The sequence below is a fragment of the Musca autumnalis genome, unplaced genomic scaffold (assembly GCF_047663935.1).
Source record: "Musca autumnalis isolate F117 unplaced genomic scaffold, ASM4766393v1 scaffold_5, whole genome shotgun sequence".
NCBI lineage: Eukaryota > Metazoa > Arthropoda > Insecta > Diptera > Muscidae > Musca > Musca autumnalis.
This window is the reverse complement of record NW_027412088.1, coordinates 186,401,445-186,417,201: the sequence shown is the minus strand read 5'-3', so window position 1 is coordinate 186,417,201 and position 15,757 is coordinate 186,401,445. Positions and strand designations below refer to the sequence as shown.

General features: G+C 31.2%; 1 protein-coding gene across 5 annotated transcripts in view; it reads left to right on the top strand.

The window, feature by feature from the left end:
• The window catches only part of kn (EBF transcription factor knot), a 99,111-nt gene that overhangs the window by 11,786 nt on the left and 71,568 nt on the right, over positions 1-15,757 (top strand). For all 5 annotated transcript variants that reach the window (XR_012413084.1, XM_073988587.1, XM_073988586.1 and 2 more), the window contains exons 2-3: positions 10,198-10,415; positions 14,543-14,598. Coding sequence is in view for 4 of the 5 variants with exons in the window: in XM_073988587.1 (XP_073844688.1) it covers positions 10,198-10,415; positions 14,543-14,598 (274 nt within the window). In the remaining variant the exon portion in view is untranslated. The remainder of the gene's footprint in view (positions 1-10,197; positions 10,416-14,542; positions 14,599-15,757) is intronic.

Below are 15,757 nucleotides of genomic sequence, written 5' to 3'. Positions count from 1 at the left end.
ATAGAACCCAAAAATCCTTTCGAAATTCACTATTTATTGTCTGGAATGGGACTTTAAAAATCCCTTAAATAACACACGAGTTTTTGTCTGGAATGGGACCTCAAAAGTCCAGTAAAAATCCAGGAGTTTTTGTCTGGAGTGGGACCTCAAAAGTCCTGTAAAAATCCCCAAGTTTTTGTCTGAAATAGGACCTAAAAATCCAGGAGTTTTGGTCTGAAATGGGACCTGGAAAATTCTTAAAAAAAATCCAGGAGATTTTGTCTTGAATGGAACCTTAAAAAATTCTGCATAAACTCCACGATTTTAGATCCTGAAAGCTGCCCCAAAATACTTATAAAAATCTACGATTTTGGGTAGTAAATCGAGGCTCAAAAGTACTTCAAAAGATCCACGGCTATCGGCCCTGAATGGAATGGAATCTGGAATGGGACTTTAAAAATCCTTTAAATAACTCACGAGTTTTTGTCTGGAATGGGACCTCAAAAGTCCTGTAAAAATCCACGAGTTTTTGTCTGAAATGAGACCTGAAAAATTCGAGAGTTTTTGTCTGAAATGAGACCTGAAAAATTCGAGAGTTTTTGTCTGGAAAAGGACCTCAAAAGTCTTGTAAAAATCCACGTGTTTTTGTCTGAAATGGGACCTCAAAAATCCACGGCTATCGGCCCTGAATGGAATCCCTAAAATTCACATCTTTTGGGCTTAAAGGGGACCTCAAATCTGTTTCGAATATACGAACTTCATTGAAACCCGAATCGAGATGACCGCGTGTCACGATCGTGACACTAAACAACACCTATTTAGCATATACACTACTAAACACTTTAGCGATGACTTAGTTTTAAACACTTTAGTTGTTGTTTAGTGTCACGATCGTGACACGCACCCTTCGCTAAACCCGAATAAAAATCATAACAGAATTCATGACTTCTTTGATTGAACGGGGCTTCAACAATCCTAAAAAATGTAAAGCTCGATTAATTAAATTAATTAAAATCTCACAAATAATGACCTTCGCCCCTAAAAAGGCAAAAAACTTAAAAGTAAAATATTCAACTTAAGCTTGTATATGAAGGACCCCCTTCTCCAGTTCGCCTATAGAGACTCGTTACTTCAGCTCATCTATAAAATGTCCTGCCTCAGCTTGTTTATGAAAGACATCCCGGTTCAGCTATGAAGGAATAGCTTTCTGTTATTGAAGAATCTCTTTCAACTGCCAAAGACTTCCTGCTTTAGTTTTCAACTCTTAGCTCATTGCTGAAGCTTGCTTAAGCCTTCAGCTATGAAAAAATGTTTGCTTCAGTTATGAAATCTTCTTACTTCAGCTATGAAAGATTCTCTGTGTTAGCTTTTAACTTCGAAAGACTATTTGCTGCAGCTTTTAGCTATGAAAGACCTCCATGCTTCAGATTCCAGATTTGAAAGACGGTTTGCTTTAACTGTCAAATCTGTTTAGAATATACGAACTTCATTGAAACCCGAATAGAGTTGGCCGCGTGTCACTATCGTGACACTAAACAACACCAATTTAGCACATACACTACTAAGCACTTTAGCGATGACTAAGTTTTAAAGACTTTAGTTGTTGTTTAGTGTCACGATCGTGACACGCGCCCTTCTCTACACCCGAATAAAAATCATAAAATCCACGACTTCTTTGATTGAACGGGTATTCAACAATCCTAAAAAAATGTACAGCTCATTTAATTAAAATCTCACAAATAATGGCCTTCGCCCCTAAAAAGGCAAAAAACTTAAAAGTAAAATATTCAACTTAAGCTTGTCTATGAAGGACCCCCTTCTTCAGTTCGCCTATAGCGGCTCGTTACTTCAGCTCATCTATAAAACGTCCTGCCTCAGCTTGTTTATGAAATACTTCCCGGTTCAGCTATGAAGGAATAGCTTTCTGTTATTGAAGACTCTCTTTCAACTACCAAAGACATTCTGCTTCAGTTTTCAACTTTCAGCCCATTGATGAAGATTGCTTAAGCCTTCAGCTATGAAAAAATTTTTGCTTCAGTTATAAAATCTTCTTACTTCAGCTATGAAAGATTCTCTGTTTTAGCTATTAACATCGAAAGACGGTTTGCTGCAGCTTTTAGCTTTGAAAGACTGCTTGCTGCAGGTTTTAGCTATGAAAGACCTACTTGCTTCTGCTTCCAGATTTGAAAGACGGTTTGCTTTAACTTTCCACTAAGAAAGGCTCCCAGCATCAGCTATGAACAATTTTTTGCTTCAGCTATAAATGATTTTTTAATTTAGTTTACAGATGTGAAATATGCCATGCTTTAACTATCGCCTATGAAAGATTTCTTGATGAAAGACTCCCTGAAAGCCTTCCTGAATCTGCTTTCAGCTATGAGAGAATAGATCACTTTTCAGCTATGTAAGGTTTCTTGCTTCAGATATTAAGGACTTTTTTGCAGCGTTAGACTATGAAAGACTCCTTGATTACCCATGTTTCAGCTATAAAAACGACTTACTGCTTCAACATTCAGCTCCTTGCATCAGCTTTCAACCATAAAAAACTGTCTACATTAGCTGTCATTTATGTAACATATTTTTGCTTCAGCTAATTTCAGCTTTTAGCTATGCATGATTGTTGATTCAGCTTTCAGCCTAATGCTTCAACTTTCAGCTATAAAAAGCTGTTTGCTTTGGCTATGAAAGATTTCCTGCCTTAGCTTTTAGCTTTGAAAGGCTTATTGCTTTAGCATTCAACTATGAACGATTTTTCACTTCAGCTCTGAAAGACTCCCTCATTCTGATTTTAGCTATAAAAAGCTAATGGAAACTTCCCTGCATCAGCATGTAGCTATGAAGAGCTGCTCACAACTATGAAAGGTTACTAACTTCAGCTTAGAAAGGCTCCCTGTCCCTCGGTATTTAGCTATGAGATGCCCACTGCTCTGCTTTAATTCAGCTTTCAGCTAGAAAAAACTGTCTGCTTCAACTTTTAGCTGATGTTTTAGTTTTCAACTAAGTCTCACCACTTTCTTAAGTCTCATATTTTAAAGACTTTTCGTACTTCAGTATTCGGCTATGCAGGACTCCCTACATCAACTTCCAGATCAGCTTTCAGCCATAAAAGACTGTCTACATTAGCTTTAATTTATGACACATTTTTTGCTTCAGCTAATTTCAACTTTTAGCTATGCAAGATTGTTGATTCAGCTTTCAGCCTAATGTTTCAACATTCAGCTATAAAAAGCTGTTTGCTTTAGCTATGAACGACTACCTGCCTTAGCTTTTAGCTTTGAAATGCTTATTGCTACAGCCTTCAACTGCGAAAGATTTTTCACTTCAGCTCTGAAAGGCTCCCTCATTCAGCTTTTAGCTATAAAAAGCTAATCGAAAATTCCCTGCATCAGCTTGTAGCTATGAAGAGCTAATTGTTTTAGCTCTCAACTATGAAAGGTTGCTAGCTTAAGCTAAGAAAGACTCACTATCTCTTGGTATTTAGCTATGAGATGCCCACTGATCTGCTTTAATTCAGCTTTCAGATAGGCAAAACTGTCTGCTTCAACTTTTAGCTGATGTTTTAGTTTTCAACTAAGAAAGACCACTTGCTTAAGTCTCACCTTTGAAAGACTTTCCGTACTTCAGTATTCGGCTATGCAGGGCTCTTCCCTGCATAAACTTCCAGATATTTTTTCCTGTATTTTCTCAATCAACCTCGTATTTCAAATTCCATTTTGCTTTCTTTTCCTCAAAAATATTCACATATTTGTCTTTCTAATGATTTGGCAGTTAACAAAGAGCAATGCCAGTAAAAGCCAACATAGGAAAACAATTCATTTTGCAACAACGATGGCTAAAACTGCTGACATTTAGGATTTGCGGTTTGGGTTTTTTTGTTTCTTTTTGGAAGCTATCAAGAGAGGATTTGTATACGAATATTAGGTGGGTTGATATCACAAATAAATAAAAAAAAATAAAATTTTAAATTGTTCGAAAAAAAATACATGGTAGAACAAACAAGGTAATGTAAATACTACAACAAATACAACTCTACAATAACCACATAGAAAATTGTTTTTGTTTGTAATGTTAGTGTCACCGGTATATGTAAACAAAAGAAGAAAAATGTCTATAAATTATTGGAATTTAAAGAACTAATATTTTTTCACATTTCATTAAATATTTTGAAAAACATCAATGAAACAACAACAATAATTTTTATACTACCCCTCAAAAATATCCTTAAAGGACATAAGTCTTGTTTTTTTTGCCATTACAACTCAATTTAAACGTAATTATACAATGGCATTAAAAGGTTACCACATTTCTCATGACTCTAATGTGTGTTAAAGAAGCCCTAAGAGGAGGAGGTGGAGGAGAAGGACTAGTATTTAATATGGGCTATTTAGTGACATGTGTGTGTGTGTTCGTTTAGATTTATGTGAATGTTAAGGGGGAAACACCTACTTGAACTTGTTGTAATAATGTCTGCTAACATTTACATGTTGTTTTATTCAATGGAAGGAGGACATGTTTAGGACAATAAAAGGGGACATTAGACAACATTTTTGGATAACTAACAAACGAATGGAAAGGATAAATGTTTAAGGAAGAGCTATAATTTAAAAAAATTTTAAGACCTAAACATTTGTTTAGCCTTTGGAAGAACAAAATATTTACAGTACTCTATTGGATTGTAAACACTATTCTGGTTGTGTGTATGTATGTATGTTTGGTTGTGTTTGTTACATTGAATTGTTGTTTAAGTGTAAATTATTACAATATATGCAAAATATTTGTTGTATGTAGGATTCATTCCATTACCTCTCGGCCTTTGTTAAATCGTTTTCAAGACTCATTGTTCACTGCCCATCATTGACAGCAATAGCAGCCAATAAATTTCTACCCCTTTCACAAAAAAAAAATTCTCAACTTTTCTTCCACTCTCTCATAAATCACGTTCATTATATATATTTTGCATACAATTTATTTACCTATCGACCTTGTCAATTAAAACGTTACGTTCTGTTACCCCCCCAAAACAAAAAAAACTCAACTTTGAAAAAGGATACAGCCATTCATATACGGCCATAAAGGCAATGATGCACCAAAAAGATTGCCTTCATCCGAACATTCGAAAAAAGAAGAAGTAGAATTGCAATCTGTTGTCGTTTTTTTTTTTTTTGTTCTTGTAAAGCATTTCTTGTTTTGCTGGTTTGGAATTCATATCGTATCGTAAGCCATATAAATATAAATGTGATGTGTGTTTTACACTTTTGTTTATAACTTTTACAATATGTTTTTGTATCAACCGAAAAAAAGTTATTGCCTCCAATAGGTGGTATCTTTTATTCTATAAATTATATTTATTACATTTTTATTTAACACGCAACAAATAAAGAAGAGGTTCATGGCGAACGATGGAGACGGGAGAAACTAAAATTGGTGTTTAAAAGATGGAGGAATTTTTTTATACAGAAGAACTGGAGCAGAGAGTGGTTTATGTCTGCAAGCAGCTTCTGGCATCAGCTTTTCAAAGCTAAAAGCTGAAGCAAAAGTTTCATAGCTGAAAAGAAGATGAAGCAAAGAATATTTGTAGCTAAAAGCAAAGCTAAAAAAGCTAAAGCAAAAAACCTTTCATAGACAATAGCTGATAAAGGAGTCTTTAATAGCTGAAAGCGGACAAACGAAATCGTTCATAGCTGAAATCTTAATCCGGAAGCAAATTAAGAGACAAACTGAAGTATTTCGCAGCTAAAGGCTGCAGCAGATAGTCCCTAAGCTGAAGTAGGGAATTTTTCATAGGTGAAAGATTAAGCAGTAAGAATTTCATAGTCGAGCTGAATATATCATAGCTGAAGCAGAAGGTGCCGAAAGTCTTTCACACATAGGTAATAGCTGGTAGTCTTTAGCAGCTAAAGCACAGAGTCTCTTATAGCTGAAATTTTAGACAGGAAGTCTTTAATAGCTGAAGGTGGGAGTGCTTCATAGCTGAGAGTGGAAATAGCAAGTAATTTATAGCTGAAAATTCAAGCAAGGAGTATAACTGAAAGCTAAAACAGTAGCTGAAAGCTGAAGCAGAAAGACTTTCATGCTGAATGCTGCAGCAGAAGGACTTTTATAGCCAAGCTGCAGCATGGAGTCTTTCACAGTTGAAAAATGAAGCATGGAGTATTTTTTAAGTAGAGTATGGAGTATTTCAAAGCTTAAAGGTGAAGCAGGGAAGCCAGGTATATTTTATAGCGATATCTGAAGCAAAACAGGCCCCTTTCAAGGCTTGAAAAGGCTTTCAGAGAAGCGTCTTTCATAGCCGAAAGCTGACGCCAGGTATCTTTTATAGCGATATCTGAAGCAAAACAGGCCCCTTTCAAGGCTTGAAAAATTCTTTAAAATTCCACGAATTTTTGCTTTAAAGGGAGCGTCAAATATGTTTTATTTGACGCTCCCTTTCAGAGCTTGACAAATTCGTGGAACTTTTAAAGAATTTTCAAGGCAAAAAGTCGTGGATTTTTTAAAGACTTTTTAAGGCAAAAAGTCGTGGATTTTTTAAAGAATTTTTCAAACCAAAAAGTCGTGGATTTTTTAAAGAATTTTTCAATGCAAAAAGTCGTGGATTTTTTAAGAATTTTCAAGGCAAAAAGTCGTAAATTTTTTAAAGAATTTTTCCAAGCAAAAAGTCGTGGATTTTTTAAAGAACTTTCAAGGCAAAAAGTCGTGGATTTTTTAAAGAATTTTTCAAGGCAAAAAGTCGTGGATCTTTTAAATAAATTTTCCAAGGCAAAAAGTCGTGGATTTTTTAAAGAATTTTTCAAGGCAAAAAGTCGTGGATTTTTTAAACAATTTTTCAAGGCAAAAAGTCGTGGATTTTTTAAACAATTTTTCAAGGCAAAAAGTCGTGGATTTTTTAAAGAATTTTTCAAGGCAAAAAGTCGTGGATTTTTTAAAGATTTTTCAACGCAAAAAGTCGTGGATTTTTTAAAGAATTTCTCGAGGCAAAAAGTCGTGGATTTTTTAAGCATTTTTCGAGGATCTCTTCAAGGCGAAAAGTCGTGGATTTTTTTAAGAATTTTTCGAGGATCTCTTCAAGGCGAAAAGTCGTGGATTTTTTAAAGAATTTTTCAAGGACCTCTTCAAGGCAAAAATTCGTGGATTTTTTAAAGAATTTTTCAAGGACCTCTTCAAGGCAAAATTCGTGGATTTTTTAAAGAATTTTTCAAGGACCTCTTCAAGGCAAAAATTCGTGGATTTTTTAAAGAATTTTTCAAGGACCTCTTCAAGGCAAAATTCGTGGATTTTTTAAAGAATTTTTCAAGGACCTCTTTAAAGCAAAAGGTCATGACTTTTTTAAAGAATTTTTCAAGGATTTTTTAAAGGATTTTCGAGGACCTCTTCAAGGCAAAAAATCGTGGATTTTAAAGGACTTTCGAGGACCTATTCAATGCAAAATGTCGTGGATATTTTAAAAGATTTTCGAGGACCTCTTCAAGGCAAGAAAATTTGTATTTTTTAAGAATATCTCAAGGACCCCTTCAAAGCAAAAAGTCGTGGATTTTTTAAAGAATTTTTCAAGGACCTCTTCAATGCAAAAGTCGTGGATTTTTTAAAGAATTTTTCAAGGACATCTTCAAAAAAATCGCGGATTTTTATAAGAATTTCCGAGGTTCTCTTCAAAGCAAAAAGTCATGGATGTTTTAAAGGATTTTCGAGGACCATTTCAAGGTAAAAAATCGTGGATTTTTTAAAGAATTTTCGAGGACCTCTTCAATGCAAAAGTCGTGGATTTTTTAAAGAATTTTTCGTGGACATCTTCAAAAAAATCGCGGATTTTTATAAGAATTTCCGAGGTTCTCTTCAAAGCAAAAAGTCATGGATGTTTTAAAGGATTTTCGAGGACCATTTCAAGCCAAAAAGTCGTGGATTTTTTTTAGAATTTTTCGAGGATCTCTTCAAGGCAAAAAGTCGTGGATTTTTTTAAGAATTTTTCGAGGATCTCTTTAAGGATAAAAAATGTTGTGGATTTTTTTTTGAAAGATTTCCTAGGACCTTTTCAAAGCAAAAAGTCGTGGTTTTCTTAAAGGATTTTCGAGGACCTCTTCAAGGCAAAAATTCGTGCATATTTTTAAGGATTTTTGAGGACCTCTCTAAGAAAAAAAGTCGTGGATTTTTTAAAGAAATTTTCAAGGACCTATTCAAGGCAAAAATTCGTGCATATTTTTAAGGATTTTTGAGGACCTCTCTAAGGCAAAAAGTCGTGGATTTTTTAAAGAATATCTCAAGGACCTCTTCAAAGCAGAAAGTCGTGGATTTTTTAAAGAAATTTTCAAGGACCTCTTCAAAGCAAAAAGTCGTGGATTTTTTAAAGAATTTTTCAAGGACCTCTTCAATGCAAAAGTCGTGGATTTTTTAAAGAATTTTTCAAGGATCTCTTCAATGCAAAAGTCGTGGATTTTTTAAAGAATTTTTCTAGGACCTCTTCAAAGCAAAAAGTCGTGGATTTTTTAAGAATTTTTCGAGGATCTCTTCAAGGCAAAAAGTCGTGGATTTTTTAAGAATTTTTCGAGGATCTCTTTATGGCAAAAAGTCGTGGATTTTTAAAGAATTTTTCAAGGACCTCTTCAAGGTAAAAGGTCGTGGATTTTTTTAAGAATTTTTCGAGGATCTCTTCAAGGCACAAATTCGTGCATATTTTTAAAGAATTTTTCAAGGATCTCTTTAATGCAAAAGTCGTGGATTTTTTAAAGAATTTTTCAAGGACCTCTTCAATGCAAAAGTCGTGGATTTTTTAAAGAATTTTCAAGGACCTCTTCAATGCAAAAGTCGTGGATTTTTTAAAGAATTTTTCAAGGACCTCTTCGATGCAAAAGTCGTGGATTTTTTAAAGAATTTTTCAAGGACCTCTTCAATGCAAAAGTCGTGGATTTTTTAAAGAATTTTTCAAGGACCTCTTCAATGAAAAAGTCGTGGATTTTTAAAGGAGGACCTCTTCAAGGAAAAATGTCATAGATTTTTTAAAGAAGTTTTGGAGGAACTCTTCAAGGCAAATTGTCGTGAAGCTTTTAGTGGAAAAATGTACTGATTTATTTACGGATTGGCGAAAAATTCCTGACTTTTTAAAGGATTTATAAGTTCCCCCTTAAAGAAATATCCTTCAATGTTTATTCCATTCCTTTTACACAGTCCCTTCAATTGTTTTTTGTTATTGTTTTCCAAGTTTTGGCATTTAATGAATGAATGAATTCTAAAGGACCTTAGAAAAACAACAATACATACATACAAATGTATGTATGTATTACCTATGGTTGTATGTAAATAACAACAACGACAACAATGACGACGACTTCCTCAAAAAAAAGCTGCCAGTAATATTTATGTTTGTTTATTTGGCAAGGAGTACATGATACCATCATAACAAAACTTCCATGCACAGGAGTTTGGAGTTTGTCGTCGTCCACAGTCAGTCATGCAGTGACTTTTATGATTCTCTTTTTTGACATTTACCAAACGTTTAAGGGGGGCATGGTTTCGATTTTTGATGACTGGTTACATATGCTGCAGTTGTTTTTTTTTTCTTTTTTGACAATGTTTTCTTGCTTTTTAATTGTTAGTTAGTTAGCAGCGACAATGATGTTTAGTTTGGCCTGGAGAAGAGACAGGACTTGGAGATTAAATACAAAGGATATGTGTGCAAGTTTACCAATATTTATTTAGCCTAGAAAAAAAAAGAGTAGCACTACACATATCCTTTGTAAACAACAAACACACTAATAACCTTTTGTCCGGGCTTAAACTGTTGGTTATTTGTGATAATAAATTTGGTTTATTTATTTTAGACAAACACCCATACACCACCACACAAAATTTGGTCAAATGTCGGCAATTTTGGCCATGGGTGTTCAAGGAAAAATGTATTTATTTTCTTACTAAAACCCCATAATTAAGTAAAAAACATAGCATACAACTAAATTAAGACTTGACGACAGGACATGAGCACACCGACCAACATTCGGTCCTTGTTGTAATCGTACTTGTCATATGGAATAACAACTATGTAAATATGTTACAATTTCTTGTTTTCAGGCAGGTAATTATTTCAACATTAGTCACAAGGATAATTGGCCTCAAAACTTCATTAGCCAAGAGTAGCTGGGCGGGGGAGGAAGAGTTGTGAAAACTTCATTTAAATACCTTGTGATAAATTATATAATTTCAATAATTTTATTTTCTATTTTTTTTTTCTAGCCTCGGCATTGGTCGTGCCCACTTTGAAAAGCAGCCACCCAGCAACTTAAGAAAATCAAATTTCTTTCATTTTGTCATCGCCCTCTATGATCGTGCCGGTCAACCCATTGAAATTGAACGCACAGCATTTATTGGTTTCATTGAAAAAGACTCAGAATCGGATACAACAAAAACCAATAATGGTATACAATATCGTTTGCAGTTGCTGTATGCCAATGGTAAGTTGTAAAAAATGAATAAATACTTTTTTTTTAAACAAAAGCAAAGGAAGAATGGGATTCCTTCTGTGCCTTACTTTTATTTGAAAAATGAGAGCGCAGTTTTTAATTTTGAAAAATTGTCGATTTTTTCGAGGATCTCTTCAAGGCAAAAAGTCGTGGATTTTTTAAAGAATTGTTCAAGGCCTTTTCAAGGCAAAAAGTCGTCATTTTTTTAAAGAATTTTTCAAGGCCTCTTCAATGCAAAAAGTCGTGGATTTTTTAAAGAATTGTTCAAGGCCTTTTCACGGCAAAAAGTCGTAAATTTTTTAAAGAATTTTTCAAGGCCTCTTCAATGCAAAAGTCGTGGATTTTTTTAAAGAATTGTTCAAGGCCTTTTCAAGGCAAAAAGTCGTAAATTATTTAAAGAATTTTTCAAGGCCTCTTCAATGCAATTTTTAAATATTTGTTTCTGAAGTCGTGGATTTTTTAAAATTTTTTTCTGAAGTCGTGGATATTTTTAAATATTTTTTTCTGAAGTCGTGGATTTTTTTAAATATTTTTTTTCTGAAGTCGTGGATTTTCGTCGATTTTTTTTAATATTTCTATCTAACGTCGTGGATTTAAAAAAAAATTCTGAATTGTTTGATTTTTTTAAATAATTTTTTCTGAAGTCGTGGCTTTTTTAAATATATTAAATATTTTTTTTTTTTTGAAGTCGTGGATTTTTTAAATAATTTTTTTCGTGACTTTTTAAATATTTTTTTCCTGAAGTCGTGGATTTTAACAAAAAAAATTTTCTGAAGTGGTGGAATTTTTAAATATTTTTTTTTTGAAGCCGTGGATTTTTTAAATAATTTTTTTCGTGAATTTTTTTAAATATTGTTTCTGAATTCGTAGACTTTTCAAATATTTTTTTCTGAAGTCGTGGATTTTTTAAAAAAAAATTCTGAAGTAGTGGATTTTTTAAATATTTTTTTTTCGTGAATTTTTTTAAATATTTTTTCTGAATTCGTAGATTTTTTAAAATTTTTCTTCTGAAGTCGTGGATTTTTTAAAAAAAATTTTTGAAGTCGTGGATTTTTTAATTATTATTATTTCTTTTTTTTGAAGTCGTGGATTTTTTAATTAATTTTTTTTTTAAGTCGTGGATTTTTTACATAATATTTTTCGTGAATTTTTTTAAATATTTTTTCTGAATTCGTTGACTTTTAAAATATTTTTTTCTGAAGTCGTGGATTTTTTAACTATTTTTTTTTTTTTTTTTTTGAAGTCGTGGATTTTTCTAAATATTTTTTTCTGAAGTCGTGAATTTTTTTAACTAATTTTTTGAAGTCGTGGATTTTGTTAAATATTTTTTTCTGAAGTCGTAGATATTTAAAATATTTTTTTTTGAAGTCGTGGATTTTTTAAATAATTTTTTCCGAAGTCGTAGATTTTTAAATAATTTTTTCCGAAGTCGTGGATTTTTAAATAATTTTTTCCGAAGTCGTGGATTTTTAAATAATTTTTTCTGAAGTCGTAGATTTTTTAATAATTTTTTCTGAAGTCGTGGATTTTTTAATAATTTTTTCTGAAGTCGTGGATTTTTTAATAATTTTTTTCCGATGACGTGGATTTTTTAATAATTTTTTCTGAAGTCGTGGATTTTTTAATAATTTTTTCTGAAGTCGTGGATTTTTTAATAATTTTTTCTGAAGTCGTGGATTTTTTTAATAATTTTTTCTGAAGTCGTCGATTTTTTAATAATTTTTTCTGAAGTCGTGGATTTTTTAATAATTTTTTCTGAAGTCGTGGATTTTTTAATAATTGTTTCTGAAGTCGTGGATTTTTTAATAATTTTTTCTGAAGTCGTATATTTTTTTAAACATTTCTATCTAATGCCGTGGATTTTTTTAAAAAAAATTTTCTGAAGTGGTGGATTTTTTTAAATAATTTTTTCTGAAGTCGTGGATTTTTTTAAATATATCTTTCTGAAGTCGTAGACTTTATAAATATTTTTTTTTTGAAGTCGTTGATTTTTTAAATAACTTTTTTGAAGTCGTGGATTTTTTTAAATATTTTTATTGAAGTCGTGGATTTTTTAAATATTTTTTTCTGAATTTGTAGATTTTTTAAATATTTTTTTTGAAGTAGCGGATTTTTTAAATATTTTTTTTCTGAAGTCGTGGATTTTTTTAATATTTTTTTCTTTTTAAATATTTTTTTTTGAAGTCGTGGATTTTTTTTAAATATTTTTTCCTGAAGTCGTAGATTTTTTAAATATTTTTTTGAAGTCGTGGTTTTTTTATAAATAATTTTTTTGAAGTCTTAGATTTATTAAATATTTTTTTTTTGAAGTCGTGGATTTTTTTTAAATAATTTTTTTAAAGTCGTGGTTTTTTTAGATATTTTTTTCTTTTTTAATATTTATTTTGAAGTCGTGGATTTTTTTTTAAGTATTTTTTTCTTTTTTAATATTTATTTTGAAGTCGTGGATTTTTTTTAATATTTTTTTTCTTTTTAAATAGTTTTTTTGAAGTCGTGGATTTTTTTAAATATTTTTTCCTGAAGTCGTAGATTTTTTAAATATTTTTTTAAAGTCGTGGATTTTTTTAAATATTTTTTGTTTCTTTTTAAATATATTTTTTTGAAGTCGTGGATTTTTTTAAATATTTTTATTGAAGTCGTGGATTTTTTAAATATTTTTTTCTGAATTTGTAGATTTATTAAATATTTTTTTTTGAAGTCGTGGATTTTTTTTAAATAATTTTTTTAAAGTCGTGGTTTTTTTAGATATTTTTTTCTTTTTAAATATTTATTTTGAAGTCGTGGATTTTTTTTTAAGTATTTTTTTCTTTTTAAATATTTATTTTGAAGTCGTGGATTTTTTTAAATATTTTTTGTTTCTTTTTAAATATATTTTTTTGAAGTCGTGGATTTTTTTAAATATTTTTTCCTGAAGTCGTAGATTTTTTAAATATTTTTTTTGATGTCGTGGATTTTTTTAAATATTTATTTTGAAGTCGTGGGTTTTTTTAAATATTTTTTTCTTTTTAAATATTCGTGAATTTTTTTAATATTTTTTTTGAAGTCGTGGATTTTTTTAAATATTTTTTCTGAAGTCGTAGATTTTTTAAATAATTTTTTGAAGTCGTGGATTTTTTAAATAATTTTTTCTGAAGTCGGGGATTTTTTAAATAATTTTTTCTGAAGTCGTGGATTTTTTAAATAATTTTTTCTGAAGTCGTGGATTTTTTAAATAATTTTTTCTGAAGTTGTGGATTTTTAAATAATTTTTTCTGAAGTCGTGGATTTTTTAAATAATTTTTTCTGTAGTCGTGGATTTTTTAAATATTTTTTTTTGAAGTCGTAGATTTTTTAAAGTCGTGGATTTTTTTTAATAATTTTTTCGTCAATTTTTTGTAAATAATTTTTTTCTGAAGTCGTGGATTTTTTTTAAATATTTTTTCTAAAGTCGTGGATTTTTTAAATAAATTGTCTGAAGTCGTGGATTTTTTAAATAATTTTTTTGAAGTCGTGGATTTTTTTTTTAAATATTTTTTCTGAAGTCGTAGATTTTTTAAATAATTTTTTTGAAGTCGTGGATTTTTTAAATAATTTTTTGAAGTCGTGGATTTTGTTAAATATTTTTTCTGAAGTCGTAGATATTTAAAATATTTTTTTGAAGTCGTGGATTTTTTAAATAATTTTTTGAAGTCGTGGATTTTGTTAAATATTTTTTTCTGAAGTCGTAGATATTTAAAATATTTTTTTGAAGTCGTGGATTTTTTAAATAATTTTTTCCGAAGTCGGGGGTTTTGTAAATAATTTTTTCTGAAGTCGTCAATTTATTAAATAATTTTTTCTGCAGTCGTCAATTTATTTAAATAAATATTTTCTGAAGTCGTCAATTTGTTTAAATAATTTTTTTCTGAAGTCGTCAATTTATTTAAAAAAACATTTTCTGAAGTCGTCGATTTTTTTACATATTTCTATCTAAAGTCGTAGTAAATTTTTTCGGAAGTCTTGCATTTGTTAAAGATTTTTTAAGTCGCGAATTTTTTTAAACATTTTTTTAAAGTCGTGAATTTTTTAATGAATTTTTATATTCGTGGATTTCTTTTTTTCAATTTTGCTTATTTATTTTTCCTCTTTCTCATTTCCAGGTGCCCGCCAAGAACAGGACATATTTGTGCGTCTCATCGATTCAGTGACAAAACAAGTAAGTATCACCCACCACCTACCTACAACTTCTTAATGTCCCCGACAAAAAAAAAATTGAGCCATCATAAATCACCGAAAAACAAATTGCAGTGAAACCATCCATCCATGCTGCATGTCCGTGTGCTTCGACTTAACGCGTTTTTGCAAACCATTTCATCGATGAAAAAGCCATTAAATGGCAAACAATTCAACAAATAATTGAGCCATAAGTTGCATAGCAAAATTGATTGTCACAGTTAATTAAGTGCGTCCAAACGCACGCATTCCATTTCCACTGCTCTCTCGAACTCAATCAATAAATTGAGTTGTCACAGCAAAAGAAAGAAAACCTAAAACAAGTTAAAGCGAATCGCCAGCACAACCAACCCAATGAGGGAGTAGAAAAATGAGGAAAAGAAAATTAAACCATTACCATTTGTAACCTTAGCTAAACTAAGTTTTAAAGGTAGCGCCCACCAAAAAAAGGATTATTGCAAGTGGCACACAAACATTCCACACACACACACAGCAAAGGAAGGCAGGCAATCCTTTTGGGCTTCAAACTGCAAATGCTGCACTTTTTAGAAGTTAGGAAAAAAAGGGCAGCATTACTTGGGCCATATGTCTTGTTTGTTGGACAACAAAGATTGCATGTCCAAGCAATTCATTCATTTATGCACCACCAGCAGAAAGGTGTATGTAGCAGAACCAAGAGCCAAATACTTCCTGGGATAAATTATTGTGGGTGCACTTTTTTTCTTTCTTTCCCCAGTAAATGGAATTTAAACGCCTGATTCTTGTTAGCATTTGTTTGTTTTTTTTCCTGTATGTTAGTTGTTATTATTGTTGTCACTGCTGTTTGTTGTTGTTCATTTGGTTCGTTGTTGTTTTTCAAGGGCAATTAATTTTTAGAAGTGACAAATTTTTATTGACTCCACAATATCACGCCAGTCAACAATGATTGTGGGTGGTTGGATTTTTATGGACTCCATAGGCCATATGCGTGTTTTTTTTTTCTAACAAAAATTCTTGATTTTTATTTTTCTTTTATCGCTTATGGCATGTGTCGCATGTCACAGAACATCGAAGATACCCCTTTCAGTTTTTCGGGAGGCTAATATTTTGAATTTCTATTGAACATCATGTGTTGGGTATTTCTGTTTTGTTTTTTAAATATC